Here is a 14,186-nt window from a genome sequence, read left to right as displayed (position 1 = left end):
AGGTCAAAGTTTCTAAAACACGAGACCTATTGCATTGGAAATGCTCGTTATATCTGGTGCTGGGCAGGATCTGGTTTCTCGACAGCTGTTCGGAATATGGAGGTCGAGGACCATCGCTCAGGGATGATGGTGGTCCGAGTAGAATTGTAAATTGTGGGCCTGAGTGCTATGTAAATTATCCTGCCGGGAGAAATTGTAATTAGATATATATTCTCTGGTAATTTTAGCAGGGTGCAACTGTTAGCTCCTACTGTCTTTGAGATGTACTATAATTGCTAAATATGATAATGTGAAGACAGCTGTTAATCTTTCTCTGGTTCATGTAGAATGCTTAATGTTAAGGCTATACTTTTCTCTGATGTTATGTTTTGGATAAATAAAAACATGTCTGTACACAAATCGAAATGTTTTGGCAAGTCATTGTTTCGTTTGATTTGATGGGGGGTGGGGTCCACACTTGGGCCTCCTAGGCCTATGATTTCACGCACATACTCATAGCTGTCAATCATATCTTTCTTATTCTGTTCTTAGATGCTCTTATTTACATATTCCAATCTTTGTCCTATAAAACAATGAGAGAAATGGAGGTCTCTTACACAATGTACCTAATGCGCACTCATTTGTGACAATAATCAATAGGCATATTTCTACCGTAATATTTATCAAAGAGTATGACCCCGGATTCCTTTTTTGATGATTTCTCGTATTATTTGAATAACTCACTTACTTACTTTGTTTAAAAAAATATTCATTAGATGTATTCACAAATGTTAACATTTATTTAATAGAATGATGGCTTATTATTTAGTGACTACTACTGTATAGCTTTTCCCTATGTCTAAATATCTTTAATGATAAATCCTGTTTTCAGTTCACTTCACAAAAGATAAACTAGTCAGTTTTGCAATCAGAAAGTCCTGCCGATATCATGCACTTGGAATTGTGGGGCATTGAGTGGAGTTCTGTGAGGTGGATTTATGTGGTATGGTGTGCAATAGAATTATGTGGATATTAATTATGCAGTATTAAGTTTAGTGGGCTTATGTCTAGTGGTATTGTGTGTCGTACAGTGCCATGTATTGAGTGGAATTATGTAGTATGTTGTAGAATTATGTGGCATGATGTGGATTCTGTGGTGTGGATTGGATGTATGTGGTATCTAGTTGAATTATGTGTTGTGGAGTAGAATTTTGTGTCGTGGAATGGAATTGTGTTGTGTGGAATTGTGTGGCACTGAGTGAAATTATGTTGAGCAAAATAATGTGGCATGGTGTGATGTGTATTTATGTGGAGTGTTGCTATGTGGCATGGAGTAGATTATGTGGAGTTTAATTGTGTGGTATGGAATAGAGTGTTATTATTCTGTGTGGTATGGAATTGTGCTGCATTGAATTGTGTGGCGCGGCATTGTGTGGAATTGTGTGGTATGGTGTGGAATTATGTGGAGTGTAAATACAGGGCATGCTGAAGTTGAATTTTGTTGAGTATAATGTGTTTTGGAGCTGAGTGGATATATATGGAGTGTAATTATGTGGTGTGAAGTGTAAGTATGTAGGTTGAAGTGTAATTATGTGGAGTGGAATTATCTGGAGTTAAACTGTGTTGCGTGGAGAGTAATGGAATTATTTTGCATGGAGTGGTGGTATGTGAAGTGGAATTATGTGGCATGGAGCAGAGTGGAAATGTGTGGAGTTGAATTTGATGGATTGTATTTATGTGGCATTTCGAATGATGTGAAGTTGAATTGTGTTGATTTGTGTTGTGTGAAATTATGCGATGGTCAATAGTTGAATTTTGTGGTGTGCATTTGTGTGTTGTGAAATTGTGTGCCACTTAATTGTGTAGCGCTGTGTTGAATTATGTGGGGTTGAATGTTTGCTGTCTTCATAAGCCAGCTAAGAGCGAGGCGCAGTCTGCATCCAGTGATCTTTGCTGCCTTTAAATCTTTGCTGCCTTTAAATTGCAGTTGACTTGGAATGCGCTAGGGCCTGAGTCACCAACTTTGAAACTGGTGAACCATGTTTGAGTCTCAGCAGCATTAGCTTAACATTCTGTGATCCTGCGCAATTCAGTGTATAAAAGAGACTAATATGACCTTGTGTAATGTAGCCGGTGCTCATGTAAAGCCCTAGAACCCCTTTGGGTTGTGTTTGCGTTATATAAAATTGCCAAAAAAAAATAATGATTTGACAGTGAGAGCGAATTTGGCCCATGGACTATACGAGAAACTGGGATAATCTTGGTTCACGAGATGAGGAAAAAATATACATTCTGTAGGGAGGGATAATTCAGTTTGGGACTTACTTTTTGGGTTTGAAGACTCGTTTTGCTTTAAAGTGACATTTTACATAGCACGACTTTGATAAGACCTGTACCGTGTGTAGGAGTGGAAGGGGCTTGGGGAGGGATGTGGGGGAGGTGGGGGGGGGGGGGGGGGAGATGAAAGTGCTGCTTGTGGGAATTTGCAGCAGGGGCTAGCACTTTAAACAGGATTGTTTATGTTAAGGGCTGGGCTTCCATTGTTTACATTATGAAGAGGGGGAAGGGGCTATACCGTGCACTTCTACACTGCAGTCACTGGTTCACAGCACAGGGGTCTGATGTAGACTAAGAGGTGTCTACATTTTGTGAAACATTTGTTAATTATGATTAAAGCAGAAACCCGATAATGAGTGTTGTTTACGCTGCGTGTCACATAGGGAATTAATAGTTGTTCTGTATGCAGGATCTGTAAGAAAGATGGCCAGTTTGTCTCGGTGGCACGGAATGGGCACTCACAGGATCAAATACCAAGCTGCAGGGAGAGGGAATGAGAATCGGAGGAGGACGGCCAGGGAGGATGCAACAGGCAGACTGTCTAAAAGCTGCAGGCAGAGAGCTCAGTGACTGCAGAAAGCTCTTCACAAAAACAGTGGCCACCTTCAGAAAACATATAGAAACAAAGCCCTCCAATGTGCATAAGCTTCACAAAAACCGAGGCTAGCTTCCCAAAATGTATGAAACCAAATCCGTACAAAACATCGTGCACAAGGGTCACAAATCACAGAACAAGAGCATGATAGAGAAAAGAGAATGGCAGAGAAGCGAGGATGGCAACGAGGGTAATGTATATAGATTGAGAGAGCAGATGAAAACAGGAAGAAAGAAATAAGGAATGACAGCAAACAAAGACACAGAAGTTAAGATAGGGCAGGAGAAAATGATAGAGGGTGGATGAGACCGACAGAAGAGCGGCGAGGTGAACAAAAAAAACAAGACAAGCCCGGCGGAGCGTGGCGCGCGCTCTTGGCGGGGGAGCGCATTCCAGGCGGGGGAGCGGACCCTTTGAAGTGCGCTGCCAAACGGATTGCATGGCGGCACGATGCGCGTGATTGTGCGCGTGCTAGCCATGCAATCCGCTTTTTGGGAGCACTTTTAAAACCCCCTTACAATAGTCTCGCTTTGCGATCGCTTACGCAATAGCAAGGCAAGACCTAAAAACTGCCGGTGCTCGGCACCAGTGAGACCTGGCCGACTTAAAGCCCTGCAAATCACAGAAACAAGTATACAATGATACACAACCAATGAAATATTTTAATACATAATAAAGATATACTAAAATGGAAAGTTTTAATTTGAACGGAAGGGTTGGAACTTTTCAAAATGTGGCTTCATTTTTAAAAGACTAACCAAAATGCTAGTCTAGCACGTCACTGGTCTTTTTTGTTCCTAATGCATGCTCTGTTTTTACCAGCACAAACCAGTGCTCCATTGAGGCCACCAACAATCCATACCATTTCTGTGTTCTGTACTCACACTGCTCCCATGAATACCAACTAAACTGAGGGCCTCCAATTTCAAATTCCTCCACATATATAGAGCAACTTACAGTTGTTAATTTTACATTTTTATGCATATAAACTTTATTATTTAATTTTCTAAAACGTCTCGGACCCCAAAGGTCTCGGATCCCGGGTTAAGAACCACCACTCTATATTTTCCCATCCTTTTAAGTCCCACCCTCCCACAAAAAACCACACACACTTGGTACAGTGCACATTTGGGTTGTAGCAGGGTTAGAGGTGTATACATTCTCTATATACACACACGTACAGATCTGAAGGATTTCCGGGTATAAGTTTGGCACCACAGATTGTAGGCGGGGGTGGTGAACGATGGACGGAGCTTTGATCCCCACTGAAGGCGTCAGGAAGACATATTTCTCCAGAATGTCAGAAATGTTTCCACCTCAAGGGCGCCCTGGTTTTTGTCGCCCTGGACTGGTTTTGTCAAACAAGCTCGGTCTTGTTTATTTCCCCAACTCGACTGCTCGAAGGAAGAGGAGAAAAAAAGAGCGGAGAAATAACTCGGAGCAGAGCTACTAATGTCGGGAAGAATCCAAGTACAAAGGGAGGGGAGAACATTTAATGAAAAGCAGGCCTTCTGACAAGTAAAGGCATGAAGATAGCACAGACCGCTTCTAGGAAGTAACATAATGAATTCTGGAGAAACCATGAAAAGTCACTCCAACACTCACATTCGGGAGTTTCACATGGCTAATGTATTTACAAGTGGACTTTACTGGAAAAACAGACATGAGTCACACACCTATTTGTGCACCCAAGCAAACAGTGTGCGTATATCAGCATTTGCAACAGGGCTTAATTGGAATTAGTGCCAATGGCGGGCATCGGCACTCAATTTTGGAAATGAGGACTAATTTATTAGCATCAGACTTTGACCCAAAACCAGTGGTGGACAAGGAAATAAAATGTAGCCCTGGATTCCATTAATAGGTGGTCAGGATGCGAAGCGGAGTCACGGGGGGCAGAGTCAAAGTACACATTTTTTTTATTTTTACAATCTGTGCCCACCAAAAATTGGCAAGAAGGACCAATGTAAAAGTAATTGGTTGCACGCTGGTAGCATTTTAAAATGTCTTATGGGGTTAAAGCACTGCTTTGTAGATCTTTGTTTGCTAACCAATTTCCAGAGTATGATAATAGTAAGATAGCTCAGTTGGTCAATGCCCTTCCTGGAGAGATCTGTGTGCAGTCTAGTCACAGGTTTGAGTTAAAAGATATCAGCGGGTTAATGTGCCTCCTGCAAAGCGCAATGTGTAACAGATCACAGATTTATACGTTATGTACGTAGCTAAGTGGTTACCGCTTTTGCTGCAGATATCTTTGATTCAACCAATGGCCTGCATCCCAGATCTGGTTTAATAATAGCAGCCGGATTTGGGATCCAGTTGGATCCCTACTATTTCCTGCAGCATCAGATAATCAAACAGGAAGAAAATGAGAAAGAGAAATATCTTAAACAGCGACAAGGACACAAAGAATGCAAGAAAGAGAACCTACAAGTGTGAGACGAGGAGACTGGAAATGCAAGTTGGTGGAAGCAAGGTACACGAGGTGGGGTTAAAAACTATCCACCCTTGGAACTCGGCAATCCCCCGGTGCTCAGCAGTAACAAAGTTGATCCCCAAGAAAAACTTTGGGTCTCTACGCTCAGTTTTATTTTAATTTAAGCATTAATTTAGGAAGCAAAATCCCACCCCTGTGTCAGAGTATGACGTCATTGTAGGTGATAGTAAATCTCACATGGCTGGATATTGGTAACTTTAGGGCATGGACACTTAAAAAGGGTGGTAAACACCCACCAGTTTATGGGATTTGTGGAGGTCCATATTACTTGTTCTGGCAGCTTCACTTGCTGACAACGGTTGCAGATTTACCCTTGTTAACGTCAGAGCGGGAAAGGGATGGAAACAGCTTCAGTACTGGCAAACCTTTAGGACAAGTAGTTCCATGTGAAAAACATGTTCCTCGTGGAGAACAAAGAAAGCACTGCGAAAGCCAATAGGTCTCGTCTTTTCAACCTCTTGGCTTTGCCAGTGTGTTGCAACATCAGCAAACAGAAATGTTATTTATTTATTCAGAGTGTTTTATAGAGAGCACACATGATGCAGGGGTATCAGAGGGCTTTACATAGGGTTGAATGAAACAAGATGAAAAGGTATAGACAGATACATCAAAAGTAAAGAGACCCAATGGGCTGTTGCAACAGATATCACAATTAGACAACCGTCAGTCAATTAATATTCCATTAGTCTATGTTGTTCTAGCAACTTCGTGGTGGGTACTTGCTGCTGCTCTGAAACTATTCAGATCCACGTACCCAGAGGAGCAGAGTGTTCGAGGGTTCTCCCGTAAAGGACGTGCCTCTGACCAATCTAGACGTTGCTGGCCTTGAGACGCCCCTTGTGCCCTGTCTCTCCCAAAGTCTATGCCAGGTATCTATTCCTTAGGATCTTTTTTTAATGTTTGTTGCCGATCACATGCAGCACTGGCACAAATTTTTACTAAAGTGGAAAAATAGAGGACGCATATGCAAACATGTATTTCATGATGGATGGCAGTGGTTTAACAAGAAAAAGTCAGCACCTCTGTTAGTTCGCAAATTGTATGGTGCATTTTGTCCTCCAGCGTGCTCTTTCTTACCTTACTTTTCGTGGACGAGACCTGGTACCTCTGTTTCTACCGTAGATCACGGTTTTAAGAATACCACTTCTATTGGGAGTTGTGACTCGTAGACTCCGATTCGTTTATTATGACGAATTCCGGGATCATTCACTAAGTAATTGATGTTTTTACCTTATATTGCGACTGATGTCTGTATACTGCTATTGCCTTGCACCTGCGACATTCTCACAATAGTGAATAGGGTGTTTTTGCTGCTTTGTGCACATGCGACACGATCGAACAGAGCCTTGAGAAAGTCGTCTTACGACGAAACACGTGTCGGCTGTTCTTCATTTTCACCTACGTGTCAACTTTAGTGGAGATCAAGATTACTGTATATCTGATCATTTTACTTATTGTTTTGTTTGAAATTAAATTGATCACCGACTAGTGGTAGTCAGACAATACTTGGATGTGCTGTGCTCTGTCTTTGATATCATGCATGTCATGATGCATTGGTGATCTAGTGCGCAGGCATATGCGAGAGCAAGAAGCTGTTACTACATTTTTACTTATCGTTACAAGAAGGCTGGGGCACTTGGAGCAGTAAGCAAAATTAAAAAAGGAATGTACATAGGTGCGAAAACATAGAAAAAAATGGAGTGGCTTGGGAGACAACTGCAGCTGCCAGATCCCTTTAAAATGTATACGTTAAAATAAAAATATGTTTCTATAGGGAAAGCAATGAGAGGGGTGGAGAGCACATGAAAACTGAAACACTTGCCCTCTGAAATATTCACTTTTCATGTGGCATATTTTGCACACTTTCATACAAAAGAAAAGCACATACAATGAATGTAACTAGAACTTGTTTACCTATTTTTTATCCTGAAACTCTGGTGTGGATTCATGTCAGATAAACATTCAAAAGAAATGTACGTGACATTAATCTAAAGAGAGCTTGTTTACATAGTGGTTACACTGAGAATCTAACATGAATTTTCCTCTCCTGGAAAAACATTCAACAGCTCATAACTATCAAGAACACACATCTTCTAGTGGTAGAGACTGCTAATCTCGACAGCACTTAAATCAACACTCACTACATAAATATTTGATCTCGAAAAACAAAAAATAACACGCATATCAACACCTCTGCTTTTAAATTCCTTATGGTCAAGTATTCAAGGAAGAGCATTACTAAGGGCGCCTACAGGACTGCTTGGAAGTTAGACTCTGGGACATCTGAGCAGCATTTTCATCCTCAACACTGTTTTGTGTTCATCGCGTGTCCTGAACCCATGATCTGTTGCCAAACTCTGTCTCCTGAATTCATCCAGCAATGGAAGAAAACAAGTTCAGCAGCTGAAAGCAATGACAAGTTAAAGCAGACCTGGTCAAGAATGGCGTCATGAGGAGGACACACGAGATGCAGCATCATGGCATTCTACTGCGTGGTCATCTCAAGACGACCAAGGAAACTGCTCAGGCACAGGCCTCCCAAAAACACCGGTCTTCAGCAGCTATGCAAAACCTGATGCGGCTTCCAAAACCAAACACTCCTTATTCAAAGTTCAGCATTTGACATTACAGTTAAGGAGGCTATTTACACCGGGTAAAATTAAACATAGGTCTACACATATGAAGATACAATGAAGATCAGAGATGTTCCAAGTAGATCCACAAAGGTTGGATCCATGCCACGATTTCTGGATAACCATGTAAATGATTTCTACTTGGCCTAATTATATATAAATGTACTTTATGTGGATATCCTGGAAGTCTGCCAAGTATCCTGTCCTCCTGCACTTACGAAGGACGCCATTGATTTAAATCAATGTCATCAAAGCAAGAATCATTCTAGAATAACAACTAGGGGAATACATGCAGAATACGCATTTTGTGATGGATGCCCATAGTGCCCATCAGAAAAATGTCAGTTTTATGTGACTGCAATCAACAGAAGGACGACAGCCATCCTAGCTGTAAAATACAATGGCCCTTACATTCTGGCAGATCAGGGAGTGGACGCTTCGGAGGCCGGTAGAGACTCCCGCGCTTGATCTTTTCATACTGACCTCTATGTAATGTTCAACTCCACTTTCCACTTAAATTGCCGCAATTTAGGTTAGATGTTGCAATGCAAAACCTTACCCTGGAACATCAGTGGATCAGCTATATACTATCTTAAATCTCTCCCCCCCCCTCCAATGACTTCCAGAAACTGACATGACACAGTGGCTGCTCAGCATTTATGTTCTGATAGAAGTGCTACACCTCTATCATCAGCGGCGGCAACTACGTCATCACAGAGTCGATGTCCAAATTTGGCCAACAGGCCTTCGTTGTAAGGTGGGCCGACTACTGAGCTCTGCATGAGTTCCTCGGTCTCCACAATATGAACGTTAACATTGCATTGTTCAGCTTTTATCAAATACCCAAACATAATGGTCTGTTAATAAAAAGATCATGCAAAAAAAGATGTTACGACAAAAAAAAAATCTATTTGACAGCTTCCACATTTTGCTCTTACTACATTGTGGTGCAATATAAACGTGGCATATAACACAATTAAACACAGATGGTCAATATATTATATCAAGCCACAATATTAATGCGCATATGCTAAAATGATGATGTTGTTCTGCATTTTGGTGTATGTAATCAATACCTCAGTTATTACTTTTTATTTCCATGGCTATGCGGTCCCAGCTCGGCCGCCATGTTGTGCATTTCCTACAATGTTCTCATCCAAATACCTTCGTCAGAAAATGATTTAGAACACGAAAAGCTCTAATTTCCCTGATGGAGTTTCCAAAGTTGTGATGTAAAGTTTGTTTTTGTAATCACACAGTACAAATTGCCTTTAATGAATTCACCCAGTCATTTGATTGCCTCTACACCAATTTGCATAAACAAAAATCAGTGAACAGAAATGCTATGAATCAACTAGGGAGCATCTTAAAACGAACGTGATCACAACTAAATACCGAATAATGCTTGGGCAGATAAAATCCTGGGTTTATGCAGACCCTAGAGAAAAAAGTGGAGAAAAAAAGCTATATGTAAACGCACCCATTCATGCAACGTGTTTCGGAAAAGAAATATACATTTTTGGTGAATTCCATAGCATCCCACATGACTAGTCGACGCGAAGGGCTTCGAGACCACGAGGGATGGTTCAGACAGGACAAAACTCAAGAAGAAGAGATGGCGGAAGGCAAAAAGGAAGTAAATATGATAACAGAAGATACTGGAGTAGAAGTGATGTAAGGAAAGAGGGCCGGGTTGGGAGGGTTGGAATTCATTATTTGAAGAGCAGATGGAGACGGAGGAGGGAAGTACAAACAAGGGCAGCAAGAGGAGGAAACAGAGCGGTAAATGAGCGTACAGACAGGGGTGTGGAAGAGCAGGAGCATGGAACACAAGAGTCATGAAGAGTCTCTGCATAGATCACAAGGAACAATTTACCAACATTACTCATGACTAGGTCATCCCAAGTTTTATAAGGAAGAAACCATCGAACATACAGATGGAAGTGGTTTAGGGCCATCAATGCAACTCAATTGCGGATGAATCAGAGCTCCACTAATTGGAAAAAACTCATATCACTGCATTATTTTAAATCCAATGCATCGGTGTCGCAAAACGATAAAGAACTCACCAAAAATCTCCCCATTTTTGGCGTACTCCGTCACGAGGTACAGCATGCTTTTGGTCTCCATCACCTGTTGGTGCAGAAAGAGAAGTTTACTTGTAGGAAGTCTAGCTTCAAATATTGTACAACTGCTAAGGATGACCGGCCTTGGGGATGGAAGAGGGGGGAGGTGGAGGAGAAGGGAAGATAGGAGTAAGAAGCAGAACAGGGAGCAGAAGAGGAAAGAGGAAGAGACGAAAAGAGGAGGACAAAGAAAAAAAAAGCAGAAGAAAAACCTAATATCAATGCCCATGATAGCCACAATATTAACAATAATTAAAAAACAAAAATAACAATAACAATGGCCATACTAATTAATGGTACTTTGGCCATGTACTCTGCACAGATCAGTAATGGAATTTTTCTTTGGCTCTTTTGTAACCCAAATCCATGAGCTGGTTCTTGCCGACTTCGGAATAACGAAAGGCTGGGTCACTCCCCCTGTTGGGTTTTTAAACTCCGCACTGCAGCGTCCACAGAGACTTTGCAGAGAGCAACAGCAGACGGCCAGCACTCTCAGATGTTTGTAAGACATTTGATCTTTTAACAACACAGAAATCAGAGTTTGCACTTTTTGGAGCATGACGATTATTCTCCGTTTTTTTTCTGGCTCACCATCTTTGGCTGCAGCGGTAAACCTAGGATTCAGTTTAGCCACAATCTTTACTGGCCAGCAGATGGGTGGTATAACATATATACTGGCCTATTGGAATGATGATAGCCTCACCTTTAAACACATGCTGACTGGCTGAGAAAAACAACATGGCGATTTGGGTGTTTATGAAAACTCTGACGATCAGTAGACACACTACCTAAATTACAAAAGCAGGTTTATTCATTTCATTGAAGTCTCTCTGCAAAGAATACTAGAATAGAGCATGTAAGCTAATGTAGACATGTTAAGTGCTACACTTGCCCAATTAAATCATCATCAACCCCTTTCAACCCCCCCCCCCCCCCCCTTTTTGCCGGCTCATCAGAAAGTCCATTCTTCACTGAGCCTGAGAGTCAGGAAGTTGGCATGATCAGCCCTGAAGACAATCTAAATCAGTCCAGAGCACAAGTCAAAAATGGGTGCACCTTCAACCTATCAGTTATGCCGACCATCCCTGGGTTTGTTCATGCGCCTTCTCAAGGACCTCTGCCCGCGCCGGAACTTAAGAATGTAGGTGAAGTCTCCTGAGATTGGTGGGACACCACCCAACTTAGTGGTGCACCGCCATCTTCTCACCTCTAACTGCACTAAACAGCCGACTGCCTATCCCACACCAGTGCTGCAGTTTGTAAAGGACTGCAAACAGCACTCAAAGCAAAACGGATGCACCTCTCCCGCCATGCCGGTCTGTGCCCACACAGTCTGGCCTTTCCCCGTCAAACTTCAATGAGACCCACGGATGGGACGCAGTGACCAAAGTCTTGGACCTTTCACTGTTAACTCCCTGGAGCATCTCCCTCCCTTGGATTATCATCAAACTGTTGCAGGATGGCGGCAAAGGAGATTCTAACTCACCCCCGTGATCCAACAGCACGATCGTATTCATCCCTGGAATGGGCCCATTGTATGCCAGGGCCTTTGATCTGTCAACTAGAGCAGCAGAGCAATTAAAGCCGTCAGTCAGTTCAAGGGGCGAATCTGACTGAGAGCTGGGTCAGAGAATTTTAATTTCATAAAGTATATTAAGGGAACAATGTCAAAAACGACCACATCTGGATTTAATATAGAACGCACAAAGGAAAATTATTCACATGATAAAGTTAAGCCAAGGAAAAGTGGTGCAATCCTGTGCCCACTCCAAATGGATCATATCTATTCAGAACGTGCTTCATCTGTTGTGGTACTACCTGTATGTCGATGCCAGACTGAGCTGGAAAACAGTATTATTCCCTCAACGAGTGCATGTGCAGTCATGTCACATGCAACCTGCTCAAAACACCTTACCTTTCCTGTCCACAGCAACTGACCTTATGTTATAAAGTGAGCACTACAGTTTACAGCACATACCTTACCACACACAGCATTACATTGTGTAACGGACAAGAGTCCATTAGACTACCTTACCACTGATACACAAAATCAAATTGTGCAAAATAGGGAAATGCAAGCTTTTCACAGAAAGAACCTATACAACTACAGAGACAACTTTGATAATTTGAAAATCTTCATAATTAGTTTACCAGCGCCAACTTGGACATCAATATTACCCCCAGGTGTGGCCAGCACAGATCGGAGGTAGGGGTGTGGGGGCGGAAGGACGTGTGAGGTAGGGGGGGAGGACGCGGGGGAAGGGCCATAAAAACATTTAATTAAAACCTTACCTTTCCGCCACTTCCTCGTCAGTCCTCCCTTGCTCGGCCACAAGAAGCTCACCCAGGCTCCCAGTCAGCCAATCGCAACACTGTCTTAGCAGCATTGTGATTGGTCTGCGTGCTGTTTTTTGGCGCTCAGATGCTGACTGGAGGCCTGGGCACGTTTTGCACGTAGGCTGCAATGCAGCCTGCATGGAGAACATGCAAAGTGTGCAAGGCTGTTTTGGGCGGCAAGAGAGGGACGTACAAGCAGTCATTGCGCACTCTAGAAGGGTGCTACCACTCTCCCCCTGCCCCCTCAAGCAAAGCTGTGGGTGGAAGTAGGAGAAAATAAAATTATAAACGAGTTATTTTATTTTCTCTGTCTTTCACTGCAAAAAAGCAGTGGGGTGACGCTCCTCCGCCTTTGCGGACGAGCCGCCACTGATAACACCTTCATATTAGTATACAGCAGGGTTCCCCAACTTTTTCTATTATAAGATCTACTTATGTTCAATGAAAACCAACCTGCGCTACTGATATTGTCAGTTGTCACAATTGCAACTCTAACAAGATTACTTTATGGTCACCATATTCAAGGTTAGCAGCAGTTATCACCTCAATACATCAGGAATGTTTGCCAGCAGTATATATATATATATTGCTGCAACTCTCCTTCTCACATTCACCATCCACTAGAGAAAGACAGCACTCGCGGGGGCCGTTTCCAAAGTTTATTCACTGGAAACTGTCACGTAAACAGACGCGTTTCGGTAACAACCTTCATATATGTTTACCGAAGCGCCCGCCCGCCATGATTTTAAATCGTCATGTAATTCATAAACATCGATGAGGGACCAACGTCAATCACGTGGTCTCAAACATTTCCTCCCCAATGTCCGCGCCATCTTAGAATGTCAGATTACCAACATGCCAGGGTGTATATACTCTCGCAAATGCGCGCAAATCTACTAAATATAGGGATTGAAAAATAAATCCATTTACGTTAATAAAGCCCTGAATGGGCATACACCTGGAGGAACTCTCCAACAGAAACCATGGCTAGGGCTGCCTACTACATTCTCTATACATTAATAAATCAATAGCAAAAATGCTAGAAAAAATGCTGAGTGGGTGAGCAACTACTAAGTCTATACATCTAGAGATACTATATACAATATACAATGTTTCTACAGGAAGCAACCAAAGCAAAGTACCAAGTCATCTACTCGGGTTCAAATACAAAGCGAAATCTACATACATACAAATATACATTTAAACAATATATATACACACTATATATACAACTGCAAAATCCAGTGTCATCAGGCTATGTGGTAGAGTGAAGGGAGGGGAAGGAAAAATGTTGAACTTCATTCCCCTAGGTGAACAGCCAACTCTTCACTACTATTGAGACCCCATGGTGTTTTAGTTTGAAGATCGATAATGTACCGTGACTCCAATCTCCGGAGTTTAAGTATCCTGTCACAATTTCTACCACAAATGGCACCTGATGCAATTGAAGTCTTTTCGGAAGCTGTTACTATGGATCTGATACAGCTCCGACGGAAACAAAAATTCAAAAAGGACACAACAAGGAAAAGTAATTTTTCTTTTAAACAACAAAAGGCCCTAGAAGATCTGAGGAGGGACAAGGAAATAGTATGTAAGCCTTCGGACAAGGGGGGCAACATAGTCTTACAGACTAAAGCTAACTATGATAAGGAAGCGCTTCGCCAACTTTCAAATGGACAGAC

General features: G+C 42.2%; 1 protein-coding gene across 1 annotated transcript in view; it reads right to left on the bottom strand.

Annotated features, from left to right (window-relative positions):
- SIK2 (salt inducible kinase 2) overlaps positions 1-14,186 on the bottom strand; it is a 352,896-nt gene that overhangs the window by 176,898 nt on the left and 161,812 nt on the right. The window contains exon 3 of the mRNA XM_085645799.1: positions 10,111-10,174. Coding sequence (XP_085501925.1) covers positions 10,111-10,174 — 64 coding nt within the window. The remainder of the gene's footprint in view (positions 1-10,110; positions 10,175-14,186) is intronic.

The sequence above is a fragment of the Triturus cristatus genome, chromosome 3_1, assembly GCF_964204655.1.
Source record: "Triturus cristatus chromosome 3_1, aTriCri1.1, whole genome shotgun sequence".
In the NCBI taxonomy this organism is placed as follows: domain Eukaryota; kingdom Metazoa; phylum Chordata; class Amphibia; order Caudata; family Salamandridae; genus Triturus; species Triturus cristatus.
Note: the sequence above shows the minus strand (reverse complement) of the source record. Positions and strands in the feature narration are given on the sequence as shown.